This window comes from Macrosteles quadrilineatus, unplaced genomic scaffold, assembly GCF_028750875.1.
Source record: "Macrosteles quadrilineatus isolate MER2022 unplaced genomic scaffold, UCM_ALF_1.0 Scaffold_2__2_contigs__length_208266976, whole genome shotgun sequence".
In the NCBI taxonomy this organism is placed as follows: domain Eukaryota; kingdom Metazoa; phylum Arthropoda; class Insecta; order Hemiptera; family Cicadellidae; genus Macrosteles; species Macrosteles quadrilineatus.
Window position 1 is genome coordinate 38,803,908 of NW_026542595.1, and position 13,989 is coordinate 38,817,896.

The 13,989-nt window shown below is 32.1% G+C and overlaps 1 protein-coding gene across 5 annotated transcripts in view; it reads right to left on the reverse strand.

Annotated features, from left to right (window-relative positions):
- Window positions 1–6,680: 6,680 nt before the first annotated feature.
- The window catches only part of LOC128985705 (glutamate receptor ionotropic, kainate 2-like), a 79,379-nt gene continuing 72,070 nt past the window's right edge, over window positions 6,681–13,989 (reverse strand). Inside the window, exons 13-18 of one of the 5 annotated variants that reach the window (XM_054405497.1) lie at window positions 12,516–12,713; window positions 10,668–10,893; window positions 9,607–9,771; window positions 9,279–9,379; window positions 8,134–8,328; window positions 6,681–7,433 (exon numbers count right to left, since the gene is read on the reverse strand). In XM_054405497.1, coding sequence (XP_054261472.1) covers window positions 7,374–7,433; window positions 8,134–8,328; window positions 9,279–9,379; window positions 9,607–9,771; window positions 10,668–10,893; window positions 12,516–12,713 — 945 coding nt within the window. In that variant the 3' untranslated portion in view covers window positions 6,681–7,373. Of the gene's footprint in view, window positions 7,485–8,133; window positions 8,329–9,278; window positions 9,380–9,606; window positions 9,772–10,667; window positions 10,894–12,515; window positions 12,714–13,989 lie in introns of all 5 variants that reach the window. The other 4 variants (XM_054405498.1, XM_054405496.1, XM_054405495.1 and 1 more) reach the window with 4 other exon arrangements.

Genomic DNA, 13,989 nt, shown 5'->3' on the forward strand with positions numbered 1-13,989 from the left:
ATAGCATTGTACTTTATATTCAAGAGGATTGCATTGTAGGTGATTCGGAAGGTTGGTATGATAGTCTAATGTGCTAACAATATAACATAATTAATTATATACGTAATTAATAATTCCGTGTTTACTTACATTAAAAAAATTATAAACACATTATTAAATGTACCAAATGATTTTAGATCAAGAAGTATAATAACAACAACTTCTGGAAATGCGCAACGTAGAAATCCATATATAAAACTAATCACTAACTTTTGAGAAAACTATAAGCCGCACACCTATTAACAGCAAATTAGAATGGAAGATCTTGATGAGAAACTTCCAAGAAAAATATCAGGTTTACGACAAAAACCTCTCCCGAGGGCACAGACCTCAACGAGTTGAACACATGAATGATTTAGTACTTTGATGTGTTGTTGTATACCTACTAACTGATTGTAGAGGGAATGTCATATAAAATACATTTAAATTATACGTTTAAAAAAAGTCAAATTGTTGTGGCTTGCTTATTTACGAGTGCATTTTGTCCAAATTTTACAACAATATATTAGTTTCACTAAAACCTTACATTTACAAAAAAAAAAAAAAAAAAAAAAAAAAAAATACACCTTATAACCTACACTGTAATAGCAGCAAACCTACATTATATTTATTCATGTCAGTTTTGTTGCCTTTGACCCCTGGCTGCAATATAACAATCAATTTCTGAATATAATAATATTCGCCAGCACTGAAGTAATGTATTTTTCTTTTTATTACAGCACGTTAACAATCCAACACTACTAGACTTGGCATATGACTCTGTTTCCCCTATATTTAGAGGATGTAGTTGCTTGTACTATTTGGAAATGTTCCAGAGTTCTTGTCTCTATATTTCCCTTTCCGAGACATCCTAACTTCTATCATATAATGTTATGATCAGATTTTCAAGCTAAGCCTTTAATTTGTGTAACGTATAGTTTGCCACTAAATTATTCATTTAATATAAAAAAAAATTCTGATCAGTACAAAATATACTTTTTTTTTGTATGAACACTTGTTAACACGATGTTTTTCCTAATTCCCGAATAGATTCCATATTGTAGTAGGCTATATCTTGATACTACAGATTGTCCAGAACTCAAATCAGGTTAAAACGTATCGACTACGTATTGACTACTTTTATTACTTGCTTACTAAGAGAACTTAAAAAAAGAATTGTGTGGCAATAAACAGCTAAGTTGGAGGTTGAATAGGCTTTACTCTGCACATTAGAGAAATGTCTACGCACAAGCCACAGGCGAGTGTGGAAAGTTTCTCGAGTGCACCCATGTTACACATTATATCTTTCTTAGAGTTACTATAAAGCATATAATTAATAAGTTTTATAAACACTAAATAACACGATTTTATGTTAGATTAATTTCAAGCATTGGACGAAATTGGAAACGCTGCACCAGCTGATCGTAGTCGTAATATCTTTAAGTTTTGCCAATTTCTTTTCAAGTGTACACGTATTACGTGCCTTATAAAAGCACCCTGTTTTGTGTTGATTGGTTGGAATACTAGAGTGCGGCAAATTAAATTTCCAACTCATCAATTAGTCACTTGGCGTACTGTTATCAGTGCAAGGAAGCCCACTTTGTCAGATAACTAGGGGAAAGATATTATATTTCATTACTAGTGCTCAGAGTGTTAACAAGAGCTGACTTTTACTCCCTAGGGACTAAAAATACTTTTTACCCCCTAAGAGAGTAAAAAAGCCACTTTAGACCTGCAACGCATGTACAAAAAATGGCTGTTTTTGATGCAGTATGACGACAAATACGTTTATAAGTTTTTAATTTACTTGTTAAAACTCTTTGAATCAAAACTGTTTACAAATTTATGCCGTACAATAAACCATTCTGGTTATGATAAAATATAAACATTGTAATAATTAATACTTATTGCTCCAAAATGTAATTTAAAAACTAAATTGCTTTACGGTGATATATTCGATGGCTATTGATAAGGACTGCCAGGGAACTGTTCTTAAGTAGGCTTAAGTCTAGAGGGTGTTATTTTCACAGGTTGTCATCAAGGTAGCAGGACTTTGGCTGTTTTTATTAAATATTAGTTACGTATGCAGCTCTATGTTAAAAACTGTAGGTATATGGTAAAAACTGGAAAAATGTTTGATGGTAAACTCTTAGGATTTGTTCACATAACGCGTAGCATAACTGTAATGTTTTACAGTTAATTAACTAGTTTTCAAAATCCTCCAACTCTTGATCTATGAACATTAATATATATTTATGTGTATATGTATTAAAAGTATGTAATGTTATACAACAAATCGGATTTTTGATATTTACTTTCAACAAAGCTTTGTGTTAATTTGTATTTGTTTGTCTATGGATGTGTGAATTACAGTGTGGACGGTGAGAAACTTACCGCTACATCCGTGATAACCTCAGAGTACTTAGCTCTAAGCCTCTTAATGGGATGTGGTAACTAGGGTTGGATTACAACTAAGCGTTAATGAGTTCCTAGCCAATGCCAACATTTACCACAAACAGATTACCACGTATATTCAAAAATCCAGGTGACAAATTATACCTTTGGTAATTATGTGCATAGAAAACTCATATGTGTATTATTTACTCATATGTGTACTCGTATTATTTTAAAATATAAATGTGTATACAATTTTAAGCAGAAAGTATGTTTTTCATATCACCTCGAACGAGAAAGCAATCAAAAACAAATCTTAGCTTATCCTGTAATTTTTTATACTTAGTTTTGCAATGCAATTTCACGCAATATTTTATGAGATATTAATTTCAAATGGATGAAAATAAAAACCATAGAGAATTTTACAGCGCATAAAAATAGTTTACACACAACTTCTGACACGTGGATATTTTCGTTTGTTTTTTTATTTAAGATATTACAATAAATTCGATTTATTTGGGGGTTCCACCGTACTGACTATGGTCAAAGCAAAGCAAATAGAACTGGTGGTATATATTATATGGTTAAATATAAGCAGCTGGTCTATTTCAAAACATGATCTTGACCCGCCAGCTCTATTTTTCTATTCTTTTACTTATAAGCAGTTCCTCTTATTATTATTTTAATAATTGCATACATGGTATGAACTTTATAAATAGCCTTTTATATATATTAATCTATTTTTTTCGAAATAGAAATAAACTTGTGTACATGTACTACCTGCGCAAAGGAAATTTAGAAAATTATTGGTTCTGCAAAATACTAACATTGGCAAGAGTATGCCCAGCAAACAACAGTGATAGTTTATCTAAATCATCTGATTCATCGCCAATATCGTTATACTGGCCTGTACAAACCAGCCGATATTGTCATTGGCTGACTGCCAACGCATGTTACATAACTTCGCTGATACTCATTGAGGTAAATTTTGTTTAGAGTAGCCGAGATAACCAAGCTTATCAACCCAGCTTTGAATGTTAAATTAACCTGTATCTTTACAATGAGTAAGTTGGTATCATGTTCATTACTGATGACTGGTTACTTAAAATACTTTTTCCTACAGTTACCAGACAAAGTGGCATTCCTTGTACTGATTATAGCACGCAAAATAGCTAATTGCTGCATGTACTTACTTTTGCCGCACTCATTTACTCTTGCCACACTTCAGGATTACAACTAAAACAACACCAAACAGTGCGTTTTATTAGGAACACGATACGTGTACGCTTGAAAATAAGTTGGCAACACATAAAGATACGATCAGCTGATGCAGCGGGTCCCATTTAGTTTTATTAAGTATTTTTCAGTAAAAGTAACATTAGAAACTAATTACTAGTACTAAAACTTGTAGCATAAATCTTGTAGTATCGTTATTAATTGAACCTTAATTTCGCCAATGTAACATCAACTTTTACTACGTATGTTGGAATTAAAAATACTACATTTCACTTATATTTTCCTAATCTATACCCTTTACAAAGACATTCATATTCCAAAGAAATCTGTCTCTGTACACATTGCTGTTTTAAACATATTTTTACCATACTTGTCTTTTTAGACCCGTCTGACATTTTATAGAATGCATCAGAGTGTTCCAGATAAAAAAAAGGTTTGGAGTGTATTGCAAAAATAAGTAGCAAGCTCTGCTAATTGTAACCTCTTTATGAAGCACGTCTAGGCAAAATGGACAATTGAAACATCAGCCTCTTCCTAGATTGTACTCCAAATAAATTATACCTACCTAAAAAAAAAACTACATGTACAAAACCTTAGTAGTAGCGTTTGTTGACTGTTGTGTAGAAGTCTTCCTAAAATGGCAGCTTTCTCAGTTGAATCTTGAACCTACATTCACCTTGTGGCTGTGGCCCATAGCTAATCATTGAGTATGAGTCAATAATATAAGTGTAATCATTATAAACAGCAGTACTTAAACACTTATAGAAGACCATGCTTTTGAACACTGCAAGTGTGTTAGGACTTTTTATGATGGCTATAATCTGACAAGGCTTAAGAAGTTATTAATGGGCCTGAACGCATAAATGGCCAGAGTCATGGCTCGCCAAACTGGTGTGTTTTGTCAGAAGACAAATGATGAATAAAGATGAGACATTGCAGCCATCCGACCGTTATGTCGGTCTACTGCGCCACACTAACTCCCTTATGTTATCATTTCACTATTGAGTCATTAATATACCACCCACAAATTATCTTCAAAATTCTATAGTAGTACAATGATTGCGTATTTAATATTTTGACATTTGTTAGGTTTGTCAAATTGTAGTGGTGCAGATAGATTTCAATTATCTTTAGGTATAAAATTATAATAGTTATTCATATATGATTACTAATAAATGAATTTCAGAATCTACATTATTTTGTTTTTCATATTAAATTTTTACAAAAAAAAGACAATGAGTGATATTGTCACTAATTTAATAGCAATTTAATACAAATTACAAATATATATTTGTAATACCTTTGTTTAATAACCATGATAACATTTTATTAGAGAGATGTAAAGTCACTGCCCATAACAGTTATTCATTTTATTTATCAAAAGGATAAAAGCCCTTTTTATAATGTTCCATGCCAACAGTAATTGTAAAAATGATTAAAGAATTAATAATTAATAAATTAAATCAAAGCTTTTAACAAATGCTTTGATTTTGAGATATCAAAAGCAGTGTAGTTGTGTTGAACAACTTTTAAATTTAATTGGTTATCAACAAAAATACCTTTGTATGACAATTAATTTATCTACCAAACGGTCAATTTGTTGTTTTTTAAATCTTTTTGAATATTTAAAATTGTTATACACATTTAAAAGGAGCTTGTATTATAATAAACACACGGTTAGAATTTGTCTGCGTACCAACGATAGATGCTTGTTGATTGTTTTAACAAACTACAGTAGCCAATGTTGCTGCGTTCCTGATAGTTTGGGGACTAACTGCAAACACATGCAAATGCCTCTATTTTACAGTATCACCGTGCTATTCCGTTACTGACACTGCCTTTGGAATTTGATGTTACATTGATAAAACAATATATTGGTTCACCTAAGGTTGCCTTTGATTAGTAATTGAGTGACCTCTTCTACTAAGCTCCTATAGAAATTTCTTAAGCTCCTATAGAAATTTCTTAGATCATAAACAAAGTACAATCACAAAGAAAACATCCTTAATTTATAACCTCTAATAGGAACACTATCTTCACCGTAGAAAATGCTCTACTCCTAATATAAGCGTTTAAAAATATTTTTAAAAAATCAAAATATTATCAATCTGGTCTCCTTGGTTGTCCTTAATAAGTCGAAGGATATCTTAAATAACCTTTCTTGGTTGACAAAGTTTTTTATAAAAAACTAACTATGGAATTTTTTTCTATATTGTAGTTATTACTAATGTTGCTAAAATACTTTTTTAAACCTTCTTCATAAGGTTGATCTTATAATTGTTATAAATCTTAAATCTGGATATTATGTAAAAACATTTTAAACATTGAAACTTTTGCAATGTTTTCAATTGGATTTAGGTTTATCATTGACATACCAATTTCTATGAGAATTGATCGTAGTTTTAACGTTGAAAATTTCTTCGTTGATATAGCCAACGTTGAAGTACCAACTCACACTTTGCTAAGAGAAATATTTTGGCGCTTATGTGTATTATTTGGTAAAATATATGCATTTAGGCAATCGAAGTTGTAACGAAAACAACTCATTTCAGTGTATCCCAAAACCATCCCCAACTGAAAGGCCAACTAGTTGATCTCGCAGCAACTTAGATTGGCAATGCAAATTTCATTTTAACCAATTGGGCCTAATAGTAATTCCTTACGGTCATTAATAGACCTACTGATTTGTTTAAAAATGAATCTGAATGTAGCAATGACTAACTTTACGGTTAAATCCACCTTATTGTTGTTACTAAACTTGCTAAATTAAGCTTAAGATAAGCGCTTTTCACAGCTTCACCATAAGTATAAACAATCTTTTAAAGTAATATTAACCTTAAACAACCAATGTTATTAACATAATTTTAATATTTTGACAACATTTCAGCTGTGTAAAGTTAGTTTAAAATATAATGTTCACGTTATATTATTTATAGTAATCTGATAATCAATGAAATTCGAACCCTTAATAAGTTATCGGTGTGGATAAAAACTAACGCAGTTGTATAACAAAACCATATTTATTAACAATATTACCAACTTACGTTTTAAACACATAACTCAGACATTTACTTCACTCTAGCCATAATAACATTACGTACTTCTAAATGAATCGACTATAACACAGTTACTAATGGTCTACCTACGCTACTTGTTTGCACTATTTTGACGGTTAAAATATAGCAAAATTATTTACATATCACATTCAATTAAAAGCTCAAGAGCCAGTCATTTATTTGGTTCTGTCATTTAAGTACATCCTTAATTTACCTGTTATGCTCAATTTTAAAACGGGTTACAAAATTATACGGATCAAAAACGGGGTTTCTTCTGGATGATTGTCCTGTGTAGGTTTTCTATTCAAATAACCATATTCGTGTTACACATCAAAGACGTATCCAAATTCTCCAATCAATATATACTTTCAGTAACAAAAATATATCATAAGAGTATATAAATTATTTTTAAGTGCATGCCTTACCAATATCAATTGTCATATAATTCTACAATTGAGTTTATTTTTCAAACTAAGTCCCACTTGGTAAACAAATTTAAAATATTTTGCACAATATTAAACCATAACTGTATTAATTCAAATTCTGTACAGTTGATCTGTTTCGCAATAACCTGTTGACATATAAACTATGGATAGTTCGGCAGTTGCGGCAGACACGTACATTTGCACCTATACCTGTAGTCACACCAGTGCTCTGTGTAGAGCAGCACTAAGATGCATCGTAGTGGAGATTGGGAGGAAGATCTAGGGGAACTGCCAAACTGCTCCTCTGGAACATGGGGCAACCTGCTTCACTTGCACACTGCGACTTACAACAGGTCTATAAGCATATGTAGGTAAATCCGTTACACATATAGGGCTATATTAAATTAATTCTGAGTGAAATAAACTTCATGTGCTTATATTTTCATTTTTAAACGTCGTTTGATTTTTTTTTTTTGCAATCTACCTAAAACCAAAATGATTAATGATTGCCTGAGGTGTCTAACACCGAATATACGCTGCCATAGCACTTATATGGTTAATCAATATAAACAAGATATGTTTTATCGGACTAAAGTACTTGATCAGATTTCTTAGATTTTACTTCTCTTACTTAAATTAATAATTAATAAGTAGGAATAGGTTTTGACAAAAAACTTTTACAGAAAACATAATGGTTGAATTTTATTATGATAATCAATATTATTAGGCATGTGCCGTTTAGCTTGTGAGTTATAAGTATGAGATTGATAAAAATCACTTCGTCACAAACCGCAATATACTCATGAAGTACAAGTATATTAAGATTATAAAAAGGTATGAAAACCTGATGATGAAGCCAATAGTGTTTCGAAACGCGTAGTCAACAAGACAACCATTGGATTCCTCTGGCAGATCCAATCCATCTTAAAGATCCATTCTACCTTTTTATAATCTAACAACAGTAATCCTGAGGCAAGAAACAACATGAAGACAAGTATATTTACCTGGGACCTGTGTATGTTATTAGGAGGGTGAGGGAGGTCGAAGGAGGCTGGCACGTATGTAGTGCCGGGAACACATTTGGAACACTGGCGCTTCAGAGCAGGCCTTTGTCTAGACCCTCTACACCTCAGTGCGAAACACAGCTCTTCAGCCATCTCAGCACAGAGGGACTGATGTGGCGCCGCCGGCACTGCTCTCTAGATACAACAAAAGTTATTGCAACAACAGTACAACAGTAGTCATGAACAGTAGTTAGGCGGGACCATATCTACAAGGGTGCAAAGCCAAGGCACTGTTCCAAAAGAATGTGCACGAAATATATCCGAAAACTCATTGTTCAAAAGACTTCACTTTAAAAAACCTTTCAGAGTAATTATTTGCTGAGCAAAGCAATCCATGTTACCTGGATCTTGACAGGACTCATGTAGCACAAAACTTGACACATAACTGGGTTTTCTCTCATTTTTACAGAAAGCCGAGACACAATAAATTACGAAAGGTGGTTATGTACTTATTGGCTAGTGCAATCAATTTTTAACAAGTCATATGTATTTAAGTATTTATTCAATGTTTAACACAAAACGTACAGATCTATTCTTTACAGAAAACTATAAAAAAGTGTAGGGAAAAAAGGGAAAAAAACTAAGGAAGAATATCGAAGCATTTGCTTGGTAGCCGTAATTTAAGTTTATATGTTATAAAAAGGTTTTTTGTTACGTAATTAATCCTTACAACAATTAACCTTACAAAAATCAATTCCTTGTTATTTTTGATTTGGCGGGCATTTGTGCCTAGGTTCTCATTTGTAAATCTATGAATTTGTGATCTAGAAGATAGGTTAGTGTAAAATATAAAATATCAGCATCAGATTAAGTTTCTTATCAGTAGGCTAATTTACTTAGGTTACTTATAGATGGATTTAGGCATTAGGAGATACAACAATGCATAAGTTATTAAATTGTGTTTAAATTTAATACTATTCTTAAATAGCATACCGATATAAATTTTAGTAGTTTTCCATTGTTAGATCGTGTGCCCTTATTATCAAAATGTCATGTGATTTGCTATTTAAAATATGATTTGTGTAATATGTACGTAAATCAAAAGAATGTTTCATTACAAGCGATACATGAGCATTTTCTCTTACCCTTTCCATTTGTGTGCTTCTTTTAGAATTGTAACAAAATTCAAAAATTGCTACTATCACGGCTAACGCCAGTCCACATAACAGCACTACAAACACTCCACCTGAAATGAATAAAATATTTATAATAAAAGAAGATGAGAAAAATTTTATTGTAATATAAAGAGTATTAAACAAGTCAAATCAATTTACTTATAAGCTCAAGTCGATGGTCATGTAATGTATGGCAAAACCAATACTAACTACATTGCTTGTTAAAATATTCATGGAAAGCGTATCAAAGGAAAGCTATGTTTCCTAATAAGCAATCTTAATTTGACAGCGGCCTCACCAATATTGGATACGCCAAGCGCATTTGCTTTAGATTCTTTCCCCTTTTCCGTTCTTGTGCAAGTATCCCCTGGGTTTTTCCACCACTTATTGTACAGCATTTGAATTTCTCCCTTTTCTTGTAATTCCAGAATTGCAAGGGAAATCTTGTCTCTCCAAGGAGATCCTGAAACAAACGTTTAAGTCTTTAGAAGAGAGAATCGAGTTCTGAATAAAAATTTCTACTTTAATTATTCTGTAAAATGACTGTTGTGATTGGGTACCAGTTGATCCTTCGGTAAATGTGGCTGTGTTTTATTAAGAAATTTCTCTTTTTAAGATCATATACTTTAAACTAATCATGTACGTAATTATTTGAAATACGATTTAGATCTAAGAGAAATTCAATTATGAAATAATGCAAACCAATGGATTTTAGAGCCTGTTTGGACTTTGAAAGGTTCATGTGGATGAATGTGTGGCTTAAAGTTACAATTCTTGATATTACCAATAATGTAGAAAATAAAATGTAATATAAATTAAGGTTAAAGTTTTAGTTGCTAATATTTTATGAACAGTTCTGCTTTTTATTGTTATAGGAAAACTCCTCGACATGTGGATCGTTATATATTAATATTATTAAAATGTAAAATAACATTAATAAACCTTTTTATAGTATTAACAAATAAACATTCCTTTCAAATAGTTGTCTTCCTGATGTCTCAGAGGACACTTGACGTTGTACTTTTAAAATAGTATGTAGACTCTTGATTACAATATTCGCATAAAATATTATAATTCACAGCATATTTTGGAAACGTTTGACATTTAGTTATCTAACCATAAATAACATTTATATGTTCAATGGTAGTATAAAAAATAAATAACAAATCGAAAATGTGTTTTTAGTGTGATTGTTGTTACTACTATCCTTTTGTTAAACAACTACCCAATAATCATTTCCGTACTTAAATGAAACTCGAGGATCTAAATGGCGGTTTTGCAATATGCATTTTGTTACTCTTATGTTTTTTTTGTTTATCTTAATAAATGAATTGTGTTAACTTTGGTTTAATGGCATACCCATAGGTGTGGCGATGCCGTAGCCTTTAGTATCTAGCAGTCCTCCTATTTGTGTGAGGTTACAGTCGCGCTGTACGATGTAGTCCAGCATCGTGGACTCCATGAGGAACGCGTAGTTTCCCTCCAGAACTCGCCTGATTCCCTCTTCGTACGTCGAGACAAATACTGATGGCTTCTTATTCTCCATAAACCTCCACATCTTCTTGTACGTTTCTATCATTGAGTCCTATAAACATTATAGCTACATTTAGATAGGTTTGTATTAACGATATAAATTATCACTGAAGGCCGAACTTTGATTATAAAATTTACAACTGATGTGAATATTATAATTCCATTATAATTTTATTGGCTCTCTATAGCTACGTATGTTTAACTCATCACTTAAATACCCCAATTACTTCTAGTGAAAACTCAGCCTACTTAGAGATAGTAATACTGTAGTTAATAATATGATGCTAAAGGATGTTTGCAAACACTGCAACTGTTACAACGTCATTGACGAAAGCCCGTCGATTTAAATCCACATTGACTATTTGTGAAGGTTGACAATATTTTCAATATTCTCTGGGGCTCTAACAACATATAAATATTACAAAAAGAAGAATAAAATACCTCCACCACAATAAACTTGCAGACTGAGCAATTTCAAATTTAACTACAAAGACTTTTCCATAAACAAGCCATATTTCTGGTTTACGATATCATTTAAGTTCATCCTACCCTAAACCTTCAAAATTTAATCAAAATCGTACAAAAAGATAATGTTTTTGGCCTCTGGGGACATCAAAATGAAAAGTATATCGGTCCCTGGTCTAGGCCATACTGGTACTTAATTTACAAACTTTTACCTTATATTTGACTAAGTAAACTTAATTTAATTATATGAAATTCATTAAGCTAAGTACAGTTTTGTTGATATTGATGGGTTTTATATTTTTTGCAGTAACTATTATCAATGCTTTAATATTTTATTTTAAGGTATTTGGGATTAAATCTAAACGTACTTTAACCAGCTTACATTGATGAATTTTAGTTTTCTCTAAAGTATGCTAGATAAAGTCGCATTTAGGTCAATTTAATTACTATAATATAATTGTACAATTACCTCGTCACAGCTCCGTAGTTTCCGTATATATTACGGCCGTTTCGGCATCAAAATGCCATCTTCAGATACATACATCCACCGGATTTGGCGTCGTCAAAATTTATACACACACGTAATACGATAACGAACATTTAAAACATAAAAAAACGAAAGACAGGCCTGTCGCGCACATGATGAGTACTTCCGTAATATATACGGAAACTACGGAGCTGTGACGAGGTAATTGTACAATTATATTATAGTCATCAATTCAGCTCAGGGGCTCAACCATGTCTATTGATTCAATTTAATTATTTTAAAAACCAGATGATTTCTCATCACATTGCATTTTAATATTGTTTATTTTAGTTGTCATCCGGAGTAAGGAAAAGTGCAGTCAAAGTAAAATTTTAATTTTCCCTACTATTTGCCTAACCTATATGGGTTGAACAAAACAAAATGTTGGCTTGGATTATTTCGAACTTCTTACTTTAATAAGAATCAGCAGGATGTGGCCCTGCGTAGATTAAATTAACTTAAAAAAAGATTTGTTAAAACAACGTTTTAGATATTCAGTAATTAAATTGAGAGTGGTTTTCAGGTTAGAGATCATATGAGTCATCAGATAAAAATCTATGGACAGAACATATATGCAAACCGCTTTCAAAGTCCATTTTTAAAACCAGCCGAAAGCGTCAAAATCTTTCTGTAGTTTAAGAAGTACCACTTGCTCGCTAGCTGCACAAATAGCTACTACTTACTCTGAAGAAGGTCATAGTAGAGCCACTGTCCAGGGTACCGTATGCGATCTCTGTCTGGCCAGCCAGATCTTCCGCGTTCTCTATGGGAGTGATCATCCTCTCTACAGTGAGGAAGGCTGCCAGATTGGCGGTGTAGGACGAGATGATGATCAGAGTGAAGAACCACCAGATACCTCCCACGATACGAGTAGAAGTCGCCTGCAACAGCCATTATATGCGGACCCTGACACTACTAAGGGGGTCTGGTGAAGATGATGCATTGTATACCTCCCATTGAAACGTATAATGATAATTCTTCTATAAAGATAACTTTGATTTGTCGTTATTTAAACTAAAAGTATAATGTTTTCATTGCGACACACAACATTTCCAAAGTGCTACAGTATTCAAACTTACGAGCAGTTGTTGATATCTTGTGTATTATAGTGATTGTTTTTTATCCTACATTACCAAATACAATTATTTTACCAACCCAAATTGATCTTCTTACAAAAAAATCACAAAAACTGTTTTATTTTACTGTAGATTTTCAAATGGGCTGTCTCACGTATTTACTTGATAATTATTTAAGCAATGACATCTTAGATAGACAGAATCAGCGATAGCTAAGAACCTGAGTTGGTATATTGATCGCCTGGCAATCTACCAACTCTACACTACATTCACTAGTTTGATTTTGGGAAAAGTTACTATTGATTTGACTAAACCTGGTCCAGCTCAGCTGTTCTCAGTTTTCAGTAAATGGAATTGGCTAAAGACCATGCTCTTAGTCTGCAACAAAGCTACACGAGATAGTGAACTATATTTTACACTCTTGTTTCATTCATATTTGGGTTAACATATGCTCAGATAGGGGTATATTTAGATCATAACTGGAAATTATAATAATAATGAGTATTATTATTATTATTATTATTATTATTATTACTTTTTTTAAATATCGTGTTAAGAATGTTTAAAGACGTAAAGGTAAATGTTAGATGACTATACAATGTAATAAGATGATCAATTATCAACTAAAATAAACTGCATATATAAAACTTAGTATTTATCATTGGAAAAAAGCAAGACATTTAGATCAAGGATAGCCATTATAAAGTGCCCCAGACTTATCTCAGAATCAAACTCTCGATCTCATTGCTGCAAAGTAAGCAATTTTACCATTTGGCCATTTAGCTTAAAGATAATACTATAGCTTAAATTATTTCAATGGTTTCAGCTTTAATTCATTAAAGGGCTTATTTATATTGTATTACATTTTAAAGTTATTTCATGAATAACTGTTATCCAATTATAGGTATATCAACAATAATAACATGTTTTCTTAGCCCTCAGGACTGTTTGTAGATTACGTACAATTGTGCATACATCTATTCTATGCCTAGACCACTAAGCCAATACGATATATGGCTACCAATGTCCATGGCGTACCTTTAAGATCATTTAAACTAATGTCTATAAACCATACGGACAC